The sequence below is a fragment of the Perca flavescens genome, chromosome 19, assembly GCF_004354835.1.
Source record: "Perca flavescens isolate YP-PL-M2 chromosome 19, PFLA_1.0, whole genome shotgun sequence".
Classification (NCBI taxonomy): domain Eukaryota; kingdom Metazoa; phylum Chordata; class Actinopteri; order Perciformes; family Percidae; genus Perca; species Perca flavescens.
In genome coordinates, this window is record NC_041349.1 from 4,548,835 (window position 1) to 4,565,329 (window position 16,495).

At 39.3% G+C, this 16,495-nt stretch overlaps 3 protein-coding genes across 5 annotated transcripts in view; all 3 read right to left on the bottom strand.

Annotated features, from left to right (window-relative positions):
• LOC114545250 (coxsackievirus and adenovirus receptor-like) overlaps positions 1 to 2,848 on the bottom strand; it is a 10,509-nt gene extending 7,661 nt beyond the window's left edge. The window contains exons 1-2 of one of the 3 annotated variants that reach the window (XM_028563542.1): positions 2,469 to 2,848; positions 881 to 1,052 (exon numbers count right to left, since the gene is read on the bottom strand). In XM_028563542.1, the coding sequence (XP_028419343.1) occupies positions 881 to 938 (58 nt within the window). In that variant the 5' untranslated portion in view covers positions 939 to 1,052; positions 2,469 to 2,848. Of the gene's footprint in view, positions 1 to 880; positions 1,053 to 2,069 lie in introns of all 3 variants that reach the window. The other 2 variants (XM_028563540.1, XM_028563541.1) reach the window with 2 other exon arrangements.
• The window catches only part of LOC114546120 (low affinity immunoglobulin gamma Fc region receptor II-like), a 1,096,214-nt gene that overhangs the window by 776,683 nt on the left and 303,036 nt on the right, over positions 1 to 16,495 (bottom strand). The window lies entirely within an intron of this gene.
• Positions 12,710 to 15,657, bottom strand: LOC114545255 (butyrophilin subfamily 2 member A2-like). Its single transcript, XM_028563549.1, has 3 exons — positions 15,516 to 15,657; positions 14,130 to 14,492; positions 12,710 to 14,007 (listed from the first exon to the last, which is right to left on the bottom strand). The coding sequence occupies exons 1-3, from the start codon at positions 15,562 to 15,564 to the stop codon at positions 13,832 to 13,834; spliced, it is 588 nt and encodes a 195-aa protein (XP_028419350.1). The 5' UTR covers positions 15,565 to 15,657; the 3' UTR covers positions 12,710 to 13,831.

Genomic DNA, 16,495 nt, shown 5'->3' on the forward strand with positions numbered 1-16,495 from the left:
GCTGCAGTTGCTTCGTCATTTTCCTTAAATATAACAAATATCAGTAAAAGAAAAAGAAAAAGAATATGCATCACTGCATACTTTATCATGTAAGCTATTGATACGGATACTATTTTAAGTGGCTACTGTCTAAATATAATAACCTGATGGCGGAAGGAATAAAAGATTTGGAGTAACGGTTACTGTATATAGGATCTGTGGGCATATGCTCATGTTAAGCCTAACCTACATTTAGGCAACATATACAGTACATACTTGTTTAATTTATCACAGCCAATGAATGCAGAAAGTTAAGTTGGTCAGAATATTGCTAGCATATATAATAAATATAATGAAATCATTTAGTTTAGGCTATGCCTTAGTGCCTAGACCTGCCAACAAGTGCCTATTGTTAGAAGACAACCAAACAGCCCACATCTCCTTAGACCTGTAGACCACTACTGACCTCAATCACACCGGCTCCCTCAGAACCAACAGACCTGCCAATCTCCTGCTTCTCTCTCTCTCTGCTGAAATATCCTAGAATATCTATCTGCTCAATGAATAGAAGGATACACGGGTACAATAGCATTAACAGGGACCCTATGACATTTAGTTTTCAGTGACTCACTGTGTGTGTGAGTGTGTGTATGTGTGAGCCTCTAACTCTGCCTACACACCGACACACACAGATGAATGGTGAATGAAGATTGATTCACCGTAGATGGTGATACAGACTACACTCTAAAACAAAAATCTAATTGTTATTGTTGTTCTTATTATTATTTAGGGAGCCATAGGAACATTTTAGGGTAGCTTCAACACCCCTAAAATAGGCCTAAACACACACACACACACACACACACACACACACACACACACACACACACACACACCTTACCTTCAGAGGCAGAAAGTGTCCGGAGGAGCAGGAGACACAGGACAGTGGAAGACAACATGGTCAATGTTGAAACTTGGAAACAGATGTTGTAGTTTTCAAGAAGAAAAAGGAAGTTCCCCTTGTCACCTTTCAGCTCACGTTGAGCCCTAGCCAATCCTCCTCCGACCTAAACCTGTCAAAGCCAACCAAAGAAAACAACAAAAAACAGCCAATCAGAGGCAGAGAAGGGGCGGGACATGCCGTCATGTCCTATTACATTCCGTTATTCGCAATCCAAAAGTCATATTCAAGAGAATAAAACAAACAGTAATCGGGCGAGCATTATCAACAACAAATATAAATAAATAAATAACAAAGCAGAAATAAATAATATGGAGGAAAAAAACCTAGAAAACGCAGATCTGGTCCCTGTGGTGACACGTGTCTCTGAGTCTAAACTGTTGAATTAGAAATGGTTAAGATCAGAGAGATGTTTATTACTTAAAGGTCATAAATATACACATCTGGCCATAAAAAATATATATTTAATTTCCCACACTGCATTGTCACTTTTCTTCTTATTCTACTTCAGCTTGTTTTTATATTCTATATTCTCTTGTTTTTAAATGTCTTTCTTGAATGGTCTTGCTGCTGAAATATGCTCAATAAATAAATATGCCTTGCCATGTTGGGGCAGCAGAAACAACATAGGCTAGTATATTTCTATATATTAGGCTTCTGTATATTCCTATATATTAGGCTTATGTATATTCCTATATATTCATGTGATTCTTTTATCCAAATACTACCGGTATATGTGCATGCAACCACGCAACAAGACAAGTCCGAGTGCTTTTAAACCTTGTGTTGTCCTTCCATCACTTTTGTCAATAATTTTGCCACTTTGTCTCTACAACGTTTTTGTAGCACTTTTCGTATTTGAACGTATTCATCATTTTGACTAATATTTAAGATCTGAGGAACGTTGATGGATACTTACAGACTGTCAAAGTGAAGTCAGAATAATTCTATAAAATTAAATAAAACACCAAAAATGAAAGTAGTAAACTGATCCTTAATTTGACTTGTGAAGAGCGTTTCATGGAACCTTCCGTGTTACTTTTGGGCAAAAGAAACCCAAATGTTCTGATGTAGAAACTTTGAAAATGGGTCAAATTTGACAAGTAGACAACAGGAGGGTTAAACTTACACATTAAAACAAGTTAAAGTCATAAAGTCAAAGCGTCCTAATCTCTCGGTCTTTAACTACGATGTCAAACATTACGCGGTTCCGCACCCTCTCATGGTGTCCCTTCTTCCTGGTTGTTGCTGCCGGAGGAGCCGCGGAGCTTTCCCCCGCCACCGAGCGCGATGTCCGGATCCATCTGTCCGTCTCTGCCGGTGTCGGGCTGGAGGTATCCCCCATTCTGCCTAATCTTCTGTTTTACTTTAACTAGTCGTTTTGGTGCATAAAAGCAGTGGTGTGGTCTACGTGATGTACGTAGTATACCCACTAAAGAAAGTTCCAGGATTTTTCACTTAAAATGTCCAATGACACGCAACAACATAGCTACTTTCCATTATATTTTTGATATATTATGAATGTCACCTGTGTTCTTTTTCTTCCCATATCCTAAATAAAGGTATATTTCCACCGTGAATTGGTGCATAAAAGTGTATCCAAATGTAGAAAATTTGATTGCAACAGCCGGTGAAAGGACCGTCCCCCCGCGGTGCTCTGTATCCGCCTCACAGTCACCCTTTCTCGGATAAATGTATCTGTACAGACCGCTGAAAGCGATTTTCGGCACACCACCGGAGGAGCCGCCGAGCTTTCCCCCGTCACCCAACGCGGTTCCCGGATCCCTCTGTCCGTCTTTGTCGACATTATAATCCCCAGAGAACAGATCCATACTGCAGGGTAATCCTCCGTGTTACAGCCGAACTCTGGTCCACTAATGTCGGTCTGTCAGACTTCCCAGAAGTAAAACCAGGACACTTTGCGCGTGACCGTAGTGCTCGTGCACGCACACGTTTTTTAACGTGAACGTGTGCCAGCTCAGGTCAGACAGACTCAGACAGATTAGACACAACTTTGCCAACAGCACACGTAGGCCTACTGCTCACAACATAATTTGATATCTCAGTTAATATTCATGAACTATCTATAAGATAGGAAAATAAATAAGAAATAATACTTAAAGACATTGAGTAAGTTTTGTGTGGGACCAACTTTATTTTTCAGAATAAAGCATTCTTTTGGAAAATGCACCCACTGAACTTGTGAAAAACTTTGTGAAGAGGTATTTTTCGTTGCATGGCACTAAACAAATTATTTGGAACTGCTGTCACAGGCTTGAACTAAAGTTATGGTAACACTTTACGGCAAGGGTACATGAATTATGAATACATGCATTAATTAATGATTTGTGCATTACTTCATTCCTTTATATCTTATGAATCATCAGGAATTGACATGAGTTCATAGCCTCTCATTCATGACCTCATGCATGAACATCAACTAAAGCATTAGGTAAGGTGGGGACATCATTATACACAAGTTGTATGATGATAATGAACTCTTCGAATGTGTTGTGTGTAACAATATTAATTTGTAAAGTAACTAAAGCTTACATATAAATGCCGTGGAGTAGAAGTAGAATGTGGGGTGAAAATAAAGTACTTATAAGTACAGTACTCGATTGAATAAGGAAAAAAATAACAATTTCCTCTTTAAAGGACTCAGCTGGAAATTTGACTGACAGAAGAAATAAATAATGCATTCAGAGATTTTTATAAAAACTTATAACTTATAATCACAAATTGATCCATCTAGCTCTAAAATCGATGCATTTTTGAACAATTTAGAATTGCCAAGGTTAGATGATGAACAGATCAGACTTCTGGATTTACCCGTTTCAATGGCTGAACTCCATGAAGCCCTCTTGCATATGCCGAATAAAGCCCCTTGCGCCCTCATTCTATAGGATGGTAATGCAAATTAGGGGAAGTTGCATGTTGCCTAACCCAACAATGAACTCTGCTCATATCAGCCTGCTCCTTAAGCCAGACAAAGATCCCACACTCTCATCCAGTTATCGCCCAATATCACTTATTATATCTTAAAATCATCTGCAAAGCCCTAGCAAGAAGGCTAGAGAAGATCACTCCTTGTATAATTCACCCCGACCAAACAGGATTTATTAAGGGCAGGCACTCTACTGATAATACACGCAGGCTAATTAATGTAATAGACTACGCCACTATTCATAACTTGGGACCTATGGTTGTTTCTTTAGATGTAGAGAAAGCATTTGATTGGAAATTTCTATTCACTTTACACTTCACTCTACTTTACATACATTTGGATTTGGAAACTCCTTCATAGACTGGATTAAAAATGAAATCTTGTACAGTTCCCCAAGAGCTTCTGTCAGGACAAATGATCTTACTTCTCCCAGCTTTAGTCTTCAGAGGGGTACTAGGCAGGGTTACCCACTCTCTCCCTCGCTATTCGCCATTTTTATAGAGCCACTAGCGACACACACACACACACACACAAACACACATTGACCCACACATAGACACACACAGACACATACACTCGCCCATAGACACACACACACACATAGACACACACATACACTCACCCATAGACGCACACACATACACACAGACACACTTAAAGACACAAACACAAACAAATTTAGGTTGTTGAGAAAAAGAAAAATCCAAGGCACTCTTCTAGCCGGTAAAGTAAAGGCTTTTTAAATAATTTTGAAGAAGAGTGCCTTGGATTTTTCTTTTTCTCTACACTCAATTGAAGTCCCGACCCCAACGAGCACCTTCAAATATTTGATTGAACTTCCTGAGCACCCTGGACTTTTTTTGTCTTTCCAAAATTGAGGCTGTTATTTTGCTTGAATGTTCCTCTTTGTCATTTTCCCTCAGTTGTTTTCTTATATCAGCTGTTTATTGCTGTTGTTCGGCTGGCTGTCTCTTTGTTGTTGTCGTCGTCCTTCTGTCTGTCTCTGCCCCGAGTCCCCATCCCCGTTCTCTTGCAGGTATGGTCCCTTCTCTGTGGTGTCTGTCTGTGTGCTGTTTTTAGAGTTTGAACACATGCAGACATGCAGGAAATCGTCACAAGTCGGATTTGAACCCTGGACCTCTGGGTCGAGGCATAAACCTCCAAGTATATGTGCGCCTGCTCTATCCACTGACCCAACCCGGCCACCATTTTGTTTCTTTTGCTGAAGAGATTCAATAGAAAAAATTATTGACACATCTCAGAGTAGCTTTATACAATGTATAGTTTATGAAAAAAAAGGAGACAGAGACAGAATTGTCCTGGTACTCCTCTTCCTCTCCCTCGTGAAGGCATTTTTCTTATTTTCTGTGTTCATCTACAGTTCAAATAGTTCCTCTTTTACTCTACTACCATATGATCATGTGGTTGAAAGAACCTCAACACCTGAGTGTGTTTCCTAGAAGGGAATCAGCTGTGATTGATCTATTTGCCTAACTTCAATCAGCTGTTTCTCAATAAATGCATGTATAAAATCCAGGGAATATGTTTGAGTTTCAATTTACAATGTGAACAGCTGTTCACTTTGACTTTAGCCTATACGTTAGGTTTAGAACATGATGTTGTCTGTTCTGACATACAGTGTGAAAGCATTTGTAAATTCGGCAGTAAAGATCCATTGTTTTGGTCTTGGTGGAGCTTGTGTGTAAAAGAAGTTCAAGCATTTTAAATGTGTGTTAACTGAATGCATTTTGTGTCAAAGCAAGAAGAAATGTGTTAATTGTAAAGATACATGGTTCAACCTCATTATCTCTTACCAGTGTATCTCCGAGTGAACTTCGTCCACAGCAATCCCACCAATCGCTCCCAAAATGTCCCAGTTAGAGAGGAAATGCCCTAAACATATTCTTGGTAAATCTTTACAATCAATCCCTGAAAGAACCAAACAGGCCTGACTTGTTGCACCATCCAAACGTTTTTCTAAACTTGACTTTTTCAGCGAGTAGCTTGAAGGTTGTTGTTTTCTGTAATGAAGGGAGTTGAGAACAGCAACACACAGATCAGGATGTCAGGCTTTATCCTGGAGATGTACTTCCGTTGATCCAGACTAACTGGCCCTCTTCATAGACATGATTTACTTCATGATATGTTGTGTGTGTCTGCCTGTTGTTTAAGTGTTATTTATTTGAGGTATTTCAAATTAAAAGCTTTTTAAAAAGAAGCCATTATTTGTTTACAATGTGCAACAATAACATGTTTGATTTATCATATATGAGTCTTTATTTTTGGGGGAGAAATGCTGTTTGTTCTCTGTGAGCCAATCACTGACTGATGATGTGCACATTTAGCCTGTCATGTGCTGAGGCCTTGAGAAGAAAGAAAGCATGATGTAATGGAGTCAGACAGCCAGCAGGAGGCAGCTTTCACCCTGTTCTCCAGAGGAGCATTTCACTGGAAAGGCTTTCATTTACGGGAAGTCAGCAGGGTAATCAAATCAGCTCCACCACTAGAGGGACAAAAGACCCAGTGGACAGACAGAAACAGAACTGCATTAATGCATCAATATGTGAAAAGAGTTAATTTATATGTTTCATACAGTTCAGTGGATCTGTTTTCTATCAGATCAGCAGTTTGTTTGCAAGTAAACATGTTTCTGTGTTTCTTGGATCAGAGGGGTATTGCACAAAACCAGGATAAGGGATTAAGCCGGGATATTCAGGTTATCCTGGATGAATTTAGCTTTGACTTGGTTGCACAAAAGCAGGTTGAATTAAACCCAGCCAAGTAACCATGGAGATTTATTCTTTGGGGCTAGCCTGGTCCAGAGCAGGCTAACAGGCAGGCTAAGAATAATCCTGGAGTCTGATGAGTTAAATCAGCTGACGCTCTGATCCGAAATAAACGTGTTTAACAGTTATTCCGTTGTCTTCTGAATGTGTTCTGCTTTTATTAACATGCATTACTTGTCACTATTGCTGTCACGAGTTTGATTTAAATCCTACTACTGCAGTTGTTGAGATGGTAATGGTAAAAAGTTGGACGAGGAAATGGGCGTTTCCTCCGCTGCTGTCCCCGTGAAATGTGCCCCCGTGCATCCTCCCACACCGCGCAGCGGACTCTAAAAGGAGACTTTTAACATCAATAACGACGACAATGGCACCTGATCAAATGTCCTTTTTTACCAAATGGGAGTGAGAATGCGGCGGAATGCCACAAAGCTTCTTAATCATTTCATTTTGGGGCTGTCATTGTCATCTTGGGAGTGAGAATAAAAAAACATGAATAATAACAGGCTACATTGTTTTACAGATATGCTTACAGTGTGTATTGAAGTCACTTTTTTTCTAGTTTTTGTCCAGTCATGCTTGTTCTGTATGAACATTAATTGTAGAAAGATATTTAGAATTAGATATAGCTTATGGAGATCTGTGCATATGGTTGTAAAACATATTGTCGCATTATGAATAAGCTTTGAAATCAAGCCTAGTCCTTATAAATTTCCCAGGAACAAGAATTATTTTTATTTATTTATATAGTGCTTTACAGGCTACTCAAAGACACTTTACACTAAAACCAGCACATTTAGCGCATAAAAACAGATACAGCAATAAAACCAACACATAAAACAAGCATATTAAAGCAATTAAAACGTGGAGTGACTAATAGGCCTAGATTTCTTTAAATCCATACGTATTCAGTCGGTCCGCTATTGTCTGTCGGGCTTCTTTTCCGTTTGATAACAGCCGTATTTCCCTTTTTGCATCCAGTGTTGTTGAGGAGACTGAAGTCATGAAGGGGATGACTGCATGCTTTAATTTGAAGATTATGACTACAGTGAGGCAGCAGTGAGTTACTGGGTGTAGATTCTTTTAAATTATTTTAAACTTTTAAATATGTGAATGCACATACAAAGACTCTGACTTACACTCAGACCACTTTGCAGGAATACATTTGGTTCCTCTTCCTTGGTTTGGTTTCCCAGGATGGTGACAGGATAGTGCTTGTTGCCTTTCTGGGTAGGATTGTTTACATGTAGGCATGAGGAGTGAGATTGGTTAGGGTTAGGGTGAGAATACCAGGTTAAGCCAATCAGAGGCAGAGTAAGGCGGGACATGTCTTCACCATTCTAGGAAAATGTGTTTACAGGAAGACAGAGTCTGACATAAAGCTGAACACAGAGAGACATACACATACACATTTAACTATTAGGAACCAAATATATCTGCATGTATATAACACATATAAAAAAGTAAAAATGACCAACAAACAAGTCAAAGTGTTTCTGTAGCGTAACAAGAGTATAAATAGTGTGACGGTGCAGAGAGGAAAGAGTTAATAAAGTAGACTGAGGTCAGTCAGTGCTCTGTGTGTGTGTGTGTGTGTGTCTGATCAGTAAAGATGGCTGCTTCTTCCTCTCCTGCTCTAACTGAACTATTACTGCCTTATCTACTTTATAGTCAGCTCTTCTTTAAACTGCAGAATGACTTGGAGTAAAAAACCCTGAATTTAAGCACTATCGGTTTTGTTTTCTGTGAATCATTCCAGTGACATTAGTTATACAACTCGTTTAATAGGCGTTGTGTGACTTGGCTCTCAGCCAGAAAACGCCCTGAAGCAACATCGATGTCGCACTAACTGCTCTCGGGTGAATTACTGGAATGGTAGGGTCTTTATAAATTATAGAGTGTGGTCGACCTACTCTATCTGGAAAGTGTCTTGAAACAACTCTTGTTATGATTTGATATACTATAAATAAAATGGAATTGAATCTAATTAAACTAGGAACATCATGTTTCTTGTGTGAATATCAAGTTTGAGATCTGAGTTCAAGCTGATAAACCTTGTATCAGCATTTGGAATTCAAATGACTGAGTCCTATTATCACGTTACAGCATGTTTATCAGTGAGGGAGGAGGAGAGTATCAGAGACAGGTCTGGTCTGGCTGATCTGTCTAGGGTGAGCGATGCCTGAGGTCAGGGTAAACAGTCAAATGGTGTCCTACCCCAAAACATGTTGGTCAGGTTTTTATTATGAAGGATTTTATTGGATGTTGGGAGATTTAATGTGGCAGACTCATCTCTGTGTGCAGCAGAGCAGCTCAGCTGATGAGTTCAGACAGATATCAACTTTGAAATAAAAACAAGAGGACTAGTTCTCTCTAGAGTCTAAAGCTCCACACACTCTGGGTCTTTCCTTAGTGAGGGCCTGCTGCTGCAGCCTGATGCCATATAAGGGAAATAAAGATCAGACTCAGGGACTGGGCTCACCGCCAGAGACTTCCTGGAACAGGAAACTAAAATGAGAACAACAACATCACGTGTCTCTCTTAAAGCAACAAGACTGTTGATGTTTGAATTTCCCGATCAGATCAGAGCTCAGGCTGAAGAAGTTTTGAAGAAATTTGCCTCAACATTTTGAAATTGAAACTGTTTTATCATCGAGTGACAGGGAAAGATAAGCAGTGTTAATCAGTGAGGGGGGGGACAGTAAAGAGAGAGAGAGACAGTAAAGAATTAAGATCTCACCATGTGTATGAGGTTATGGTTATACAAGCTGCTCAAGGTCAGATAGATATTTACGAGATAGTTCATGTTTGACTCTCTTCAAATTGAGTCAAACCTGGTTTAAAATAAAGTACCTTATTACTTACTGAGACAAAGAGATACTGTTTGTGACTTTTAGTTCCCCTAAACAAGCCACTTCCTGTTTCAACCACTATTCTCAGAAGCTGTGCATCAAGAATTCATAACAGAAATAGAAAGCTTTCTGAAAACCCCCCCGAAAACCAAGACAGAGCTAATATGTTATTAATATAAGGAATTAAGGACTGTTATGTATATATGTTCTTTTCATGCCACTTTCTACTTCTACTCAGAGGGAAATACTCGGTACTTTTTACTTCATTACATGTATGACATTGTGAAGATACACAATGGGCTCTGGGTTACTGTGACACTATTTCCATGAATATTTTTTTAATCATCACTTCAGGTTACAGGACAAAGAAAGAATTCCAAGGTTGTGATTCGGCTCGATTACTCTTGTTTCTACAACAAACTGTTCCACTGAAACAAGGACAGTCAGCAGGAACCAACCAACAAACAATGATGAGGTCAAGTTTCCACTAACAATAGGTGGATTCTAACATGGGGGTAAAATGTGTCCCGACGTGGCTCTCAGGCAGTGACCAAAGAGGGGAGAACACGAGAGTAGGCTGCCAGAGGATAACACTCATATTTAACAACCAAATCAATATTCAAAACAACACATAAGCAATGTAAATAAATAAACAAAACTGAGAAGACATGCAGCCATCGTCCCGCCCCTGCCTGCCGAGCACATTCTCACTACTAACTCGTCAAATACTCTCCTCTTGGTCAGGACCCCTTGGCGTCTCTTTCTAACATGATATTATGGTGCAGCAAAGGAATCAGGCCCAGTTCCATACCGTACAACAACCGAAAATCACCTGTTTCTGTCCTGGGTGAAAAAGGCAGCATGGACTCAACAATGAATACATTTAACATTGGTGTCATGCAACAGTTTAATCGGAACACGCTTCTCTCTACTGACCCGAGATACAAAAAACCTCTGCGATAAAAGGCTCAAAACATCTACACAGATCGGCCTTTGTCCCAAACCTGTAGAACACAGCACAGCGATGAATGTCACAGTGACAAAAATGTGAAATGCCCCCGCGGAGGCGAGCAGCAGTATAGGTCACTCACCCACAGCTTGGCAACCAAAAACCCTTTCCTCAGAACAGATAAGCCACATGTTAACAGTATAGCAGCTTATGTTTAACCCAGACAGGCTACTTACCATTAATGTCACCATTAACCCTAACCCTGGCACTTTTTATATTTGTCCTTGTATACTATCCTATTTTTCATTTATAATTTCTTGTATATTCTATGTGTGATATTTGCTGCTTTGGCACTGTCATTTCCTAATTTGGGAACAATAAAATTCGATGCATTCCATCTATGTAGTCTAGACGTGAGATGACTGCACCACTTCCTCAGTGAGGATGGTTGTTTCCATGCAGCTGTTGTACGGTGACTCAGCTCCTTGGAATAAAAGACTGCATGTCAACAGCTGCTGTGTTTGTGTTGATGGAGAACACACAGCTGACCTCATGGATAATTGATCAGGACATAAAAAATTAACAACGTATAGAGGTCGTTCTCGGTTGCTCATTATCTCTCCATCCTCTTCAGGAAATGTAGCGGTGGAACATTTTGTTTAGTAGTGATTAGTAGTGATGATTCTAATGCTGCTGCTGGGGAAATACCACTCGGGACTTTAGTGTCATGGGAGACCTCGTGTTGTGTCAACCACAGACACAAAGGAGAGAATCATAGCCATAATATCTGCTTATATAGATCATATTTAGTGTTGAGTTCAGTTAAACAACAGAACCAGTCAGATATTGAACTGAACTGTAAATGTAGTTGTTTGCTGTGAAACTTCAACAGTCTGTTCAGACATACTGGATGATAAAGAGCTGCTTCTATTTGAAACCATTTCCTTTGAAGAGGAACTGAAACCACATCCTGACTCAGACTGAGAGGATGGGGGAGGTAGTTAAATGTGCTTTCAACCATTTTAAAACACACCCTCCACCCACTAAATACCGTCCAATTTGTTATCTGACTACAGGGACAGGCCCAGACAGGCTAAATGTGGCGCCTGCAGATTAAATCTCATCTGTCAGTTAGAGGAGTCAGTTCAAAAAACGTTGAACATTATTGACTTTAATTCTCTTCTGTTTGAGAAGCAGGAGGGTGTTCAAAAGTCAACAAAACCTGAAATAAAGTCTTATGGTTTATGATCTTTGTTTTATAATAGATATAAAGAGAGACAAATCAGACTTCACTTTGAACTTCCTGTTATAAAAAGAGACATTGACCTGGGCCAGGTTCAACTATTTTTAACAACAGATTGGGCTCATTAAGCTTAGTAATTTGGCTTTTTGTTTATCCATGACTTTCAGTGGGAGCTTGGCCCAGGTATAGAGTCCCTTTGTGTGGTTTTACCTGGCCGGTTCCCTGGAGCACAGGTGTGTTGGTCCGGTTGAGCGACATCAGACTTGCATCAGCAGGACTTGGACACCGCCCAGGTGAGTCAGTTGAACTGTGTGTTGTGTTCCTTCTGCTGCGATTACCCTAGAGCACAGGCGTGGTGGGTGTTTCTAGATCACAGTATATGTATCAACAGGTTCATCAGCTTCACTTCTACAGAAACAAAACTTACTCTATCTGAATCATTTTCACATTCTAAATCAAGACCAGATTATTTTGTAAATGATAGTTTGGAGAGCTGAGCAACCTTTAAGCCGGGTTTCATGTTTCTTATGGTCAGCGCGCATGGTTGCCGTTAAACAGCTAGTCGTTTATACTGATTGGGGTCAAAGGTAGAGCAGCTCTGAGAACTGAATTATTATCTTAGGGTCTGTAGTATTAAGTCTGTGTCTTTACAAAATCTTGCAGACTCTCCGCACAGTCGCTCACGCAGCAGTTGGGATATATCGCCGTCCGCACAGCCCTGACTGCGTTCACTGCAAGAAGCATGAAACAAGTTAGAGTGGGTTTGTGAAATCCTGGAGACATGTTGGACAAAGGTGTCTTCAGCTGAGACCAGAGACCCTCAGTCAGATTCAGATCTTAGTCTGTCAGGATCACATCCTTCCCCCAGTCTCAACACATATAAAACTTCAACATGAGTTTTGATAATTTAAACTGCTTTAGCTGTGTTCAAAGTAAGAAAAGTGCACAACAATGAATATATAAATATCAAAGTAAAAACAACTTGAGGATCCAAATGTAGCAACATAAAGTATTTATTGGAATAAGATAAATGAGTAAAACAGTTTAAAGCCCATTAAGGTTAAAAAACATTTGAGTTATCAACTTCCATCATGTCTCTTCCATCATGTCTCTGATCATTATTATTTCATCCATTCATTCATATTAAATAATTATCAACTGATTTCAAAGATCATCACTTTGGTATAGTTCACATTTTATAACATTTCATTTTGTAATTCTACTTAGTAAATAATAATCCAGTTTAATGTCTTATTTAGAGACAGACTGGTCCTCTATGTTCTCCTGAGATATTCCGAGCTACATCAGACGATTTTATAATGACAATAACAACAATATTCACAATGTCATCAACTCCTCAGTTTAAACCATTCAATGTTAGTTGATATTATATCATTAGCTTAAAATATAACATTCTAAGCAGGCAACACGTTATTACAGTTATTTGGCCGAGCAGAAAACTAAAATGCAAAATTCACTCTATAAAGAAATGTGCAATCAACTCAATCAGACACCCAAACAGATGACATGTTGAAGAGCTATTTACACCTGATTATAAGATATTTGGTGGGTGCTCGGTCTGCGGACATTTCAATGTGTTAAAAGTACTCAGCGCTGACTACATTATTGGAGAAAAGCATTTTTTGTGTATTGCTGCTGAGTTTATATTGTCTGAACATCTCTGCTGTTGAAGTACATCTTTACTGACTTACATTTTAATTTATCTGAGCACATTTTTCAAGTATCAAATATTTGGTAATTTTGTTTTTACTTCAGGAAAATGTGTTAAAAGTAAAAGTACTTATTTTCTTTAGAGCAACAGTACTTTTAACTGAGTAAAATATTCAATTTCTCTGAATGTGAAAGGTAAAGATAGACAATTTATTTGAATCACTCTTAGTCTGACCCTCCTCTGGGACCATCAGAGCTCCAGATGATACAGATCCCAGATGCAGATACGCAAACCCCTCCACCTCGATAAGGTGGTGATTCACGAAGGGGGCAAACAGATCAAACAGCAGATTTTCACATGACCTCACACCCACTGAAGTAATGAGAATCATGTTGGACATACAGCACATGAGAAAACAGTCAGGTGTAAAGAGCTCTGTGAGTTGTCAGATGAACTGAACGGCCGATGCTTCATCAGCATCATCAGCAGGTTGTCCTGATCTCTTGTTCTTACGTCTTTTATACATCAGGACACCACCCACTGCAACAACTACAAGAATCAGAACACCTGCTACCAGTCCAACGATGAGGCCGACAGGAGAGGAGATCCCATCCTCGGAACCTGAAGTTAAATAAAACAGTCAGTAAATGTGTGATAGTGGAGCAGTCTTCATCCTCTCTGATGTTAGAAACTGCAGCTACAACCTGATACTCAGAAAAACTCACTGAGAGAGACTCACTCACCTCGCTCTGTAACCTGCAGATGGATGGTTCTGATGGTTCTGAGCATGCTAATGTCGGCTGCTCTCTTTTTGCGTCTGGAAACACCGTCTTTAACTCGACACTCGTATGTTCCATTGTGAATGCTGCTCACATTCTTCAGAATTAAAGACATGTCTCCCTCCTTCAGATCTCTGTCCACCAGCTCCACTCTGCCCTTAAACTCTTTATTCTGGTTGGCTGTTTGCATCCTATTACCTCTGTAAAAGAGGACGTACTCTGGCTCCAGGTCAGGTTTGATCCACTTTAAAACTGTGATGGAGGGACCAGCAGCATGACATTTCAGAGTAACATTATCTCCAGGGTGCACTGTTATGTTAGGGTTGTCTGAAAAACAATAACGAAACATTTTAATTAATAATGAATAATAAAAGGCGTCCACAGGTGTGACCCTGCACATTGCACAGCTAATTGCACGTCACACCCCCCTCTCAAAGCCGTACATTGTATCAAATTAGACCAAAACATAGAATATAATGTTGTTTTTCACAATCAGTTATACCCTAATTAAAGGCCAAATGCCTAAATTATGCTGTAATTGGTACATTACCTACATTAGTACCATTTACAGTCGTAAATGATGTTGCTGTGACAACTCACAGATATTCATGTTTCTGTGTTTTATTTCAGAACCGTAACAATATTCATCACCTCTGTACCGCTTGTAACGCGTCCAATCTGCAAGTAACACATTCTCTCTTCTGTCTTCACAGGCAAACGCGGGACGACGCGGCAAGCAGCTGTAGCATTAAACGATCAGACACAAAAGAACTGCATAGCCTACGCAACCAGTAGTTAACCTGTATACAAATATGAAAATATGTGGATTAATTATCCATTTTCGTTGTAAGATGTACAAATGACGTTCTAATAAGTTATATTAGTGGGAAAAAAGACTAATATGCCACTACATTTTAAGATACAGTTCTCTTCCTATGTGTGGCTAATTTTAGAATTTTAGTCTAATTTGAAACCAATTATGTCTTTTTAATGTACGGGAAAATAAATTGTGACCCAGATTGGTTCCTCCCTTATTTAGACAATAAGCCTTTTTCAAAACTGCGCAGTAAGTCAAACAATCTGAAACAGTACGATCACTTTCCTACATTTACAGTAGCTGACAAAGTTGAATATAATCCTTATTAATGACAAACCCAAATTCTGTGATATATACACAGTATATATACTGTGTATATATATATATATATATATATATATATATATATATATATATCAGAGAATATATGTATATATATACACAGTAGAGAGAGAGAGAGAGAAAGAGAGAGAGAGAGAGAGAGAGAGAGATACTGTACGACAAACATAAATCTTATCAAAGCTGATATTTACCAGAAGCTGCTTCAGACAGAAGAAACAACAGGAGCAGAAATGGAGCCATGAGAGCTGAGAGAGTGTTGATTCCCGTCCGTGCCTGTTCTCTCCCTCACTTGATGTGTGTCTTGTTTCTACACAACACTGCACTATAGTTGGTACGTTTCGTATGGTCTGCGAGCTGCACAGCCTGAGGGAGGACATGACGTCAAGTTCAGGGCTTGGCAATCTGAAGTGTAAACAAAGTCAGGAAGCTGCAGCCCTCTCTGTGGACTTTGTGAGACATGTGAATCAAGGGCAAACTTCAAAAGGCTGAAATAAATTGATAAGAGTTGTTTCATGTACACATTTAGATTTGTTATATGTAGGCCTATGAAATAAATAACTGTTGTGCAGTGTTATACATGTTTTTAATCATCAAATACATCAAACAAATACCTGATAATCTGGACACTGAGTGCTGCAGTGTATTATACAGTAAAGTTCACCACTGCTCTTTAAACTGGTGACAGTGTTGACCACTGCAAAATGTCTGAAGTGAAAAACAACTCATGCCTCGTAAGCTCTAAATGCTTCATTGACTTTACTTTTTATACTTGAATTTAAAGTCTGAAAAAATACATAATAACAACATGATTATTCAACCTGGGTTTAATATATTTATAGAGCACTAATATAATAAACATATGAGCAACAATACTGTAATTAATCAATGTTGTCTTCCCCTCCACCCTGTGAACAGATATGAACCTCTCTACAGTGCACGTGGCCCTCTGCTGGACTCAGAGTGTTCCTGCTAACTGTTCACCTCCAGGCTCTTTCTGTCAACCAGCTGTGTACACTGCACACGTGCAGCTGGCAGATAAACAACCATAAAAATTTGCATAAAACACTTTTTTCAAGACACTTACACACAATTCTCTACCTAAAACACAAAAGTCTAACAGGAAGTGAGTTGCATTCCTTTTCTAAACACAACCAATCAAAATGCTACACTT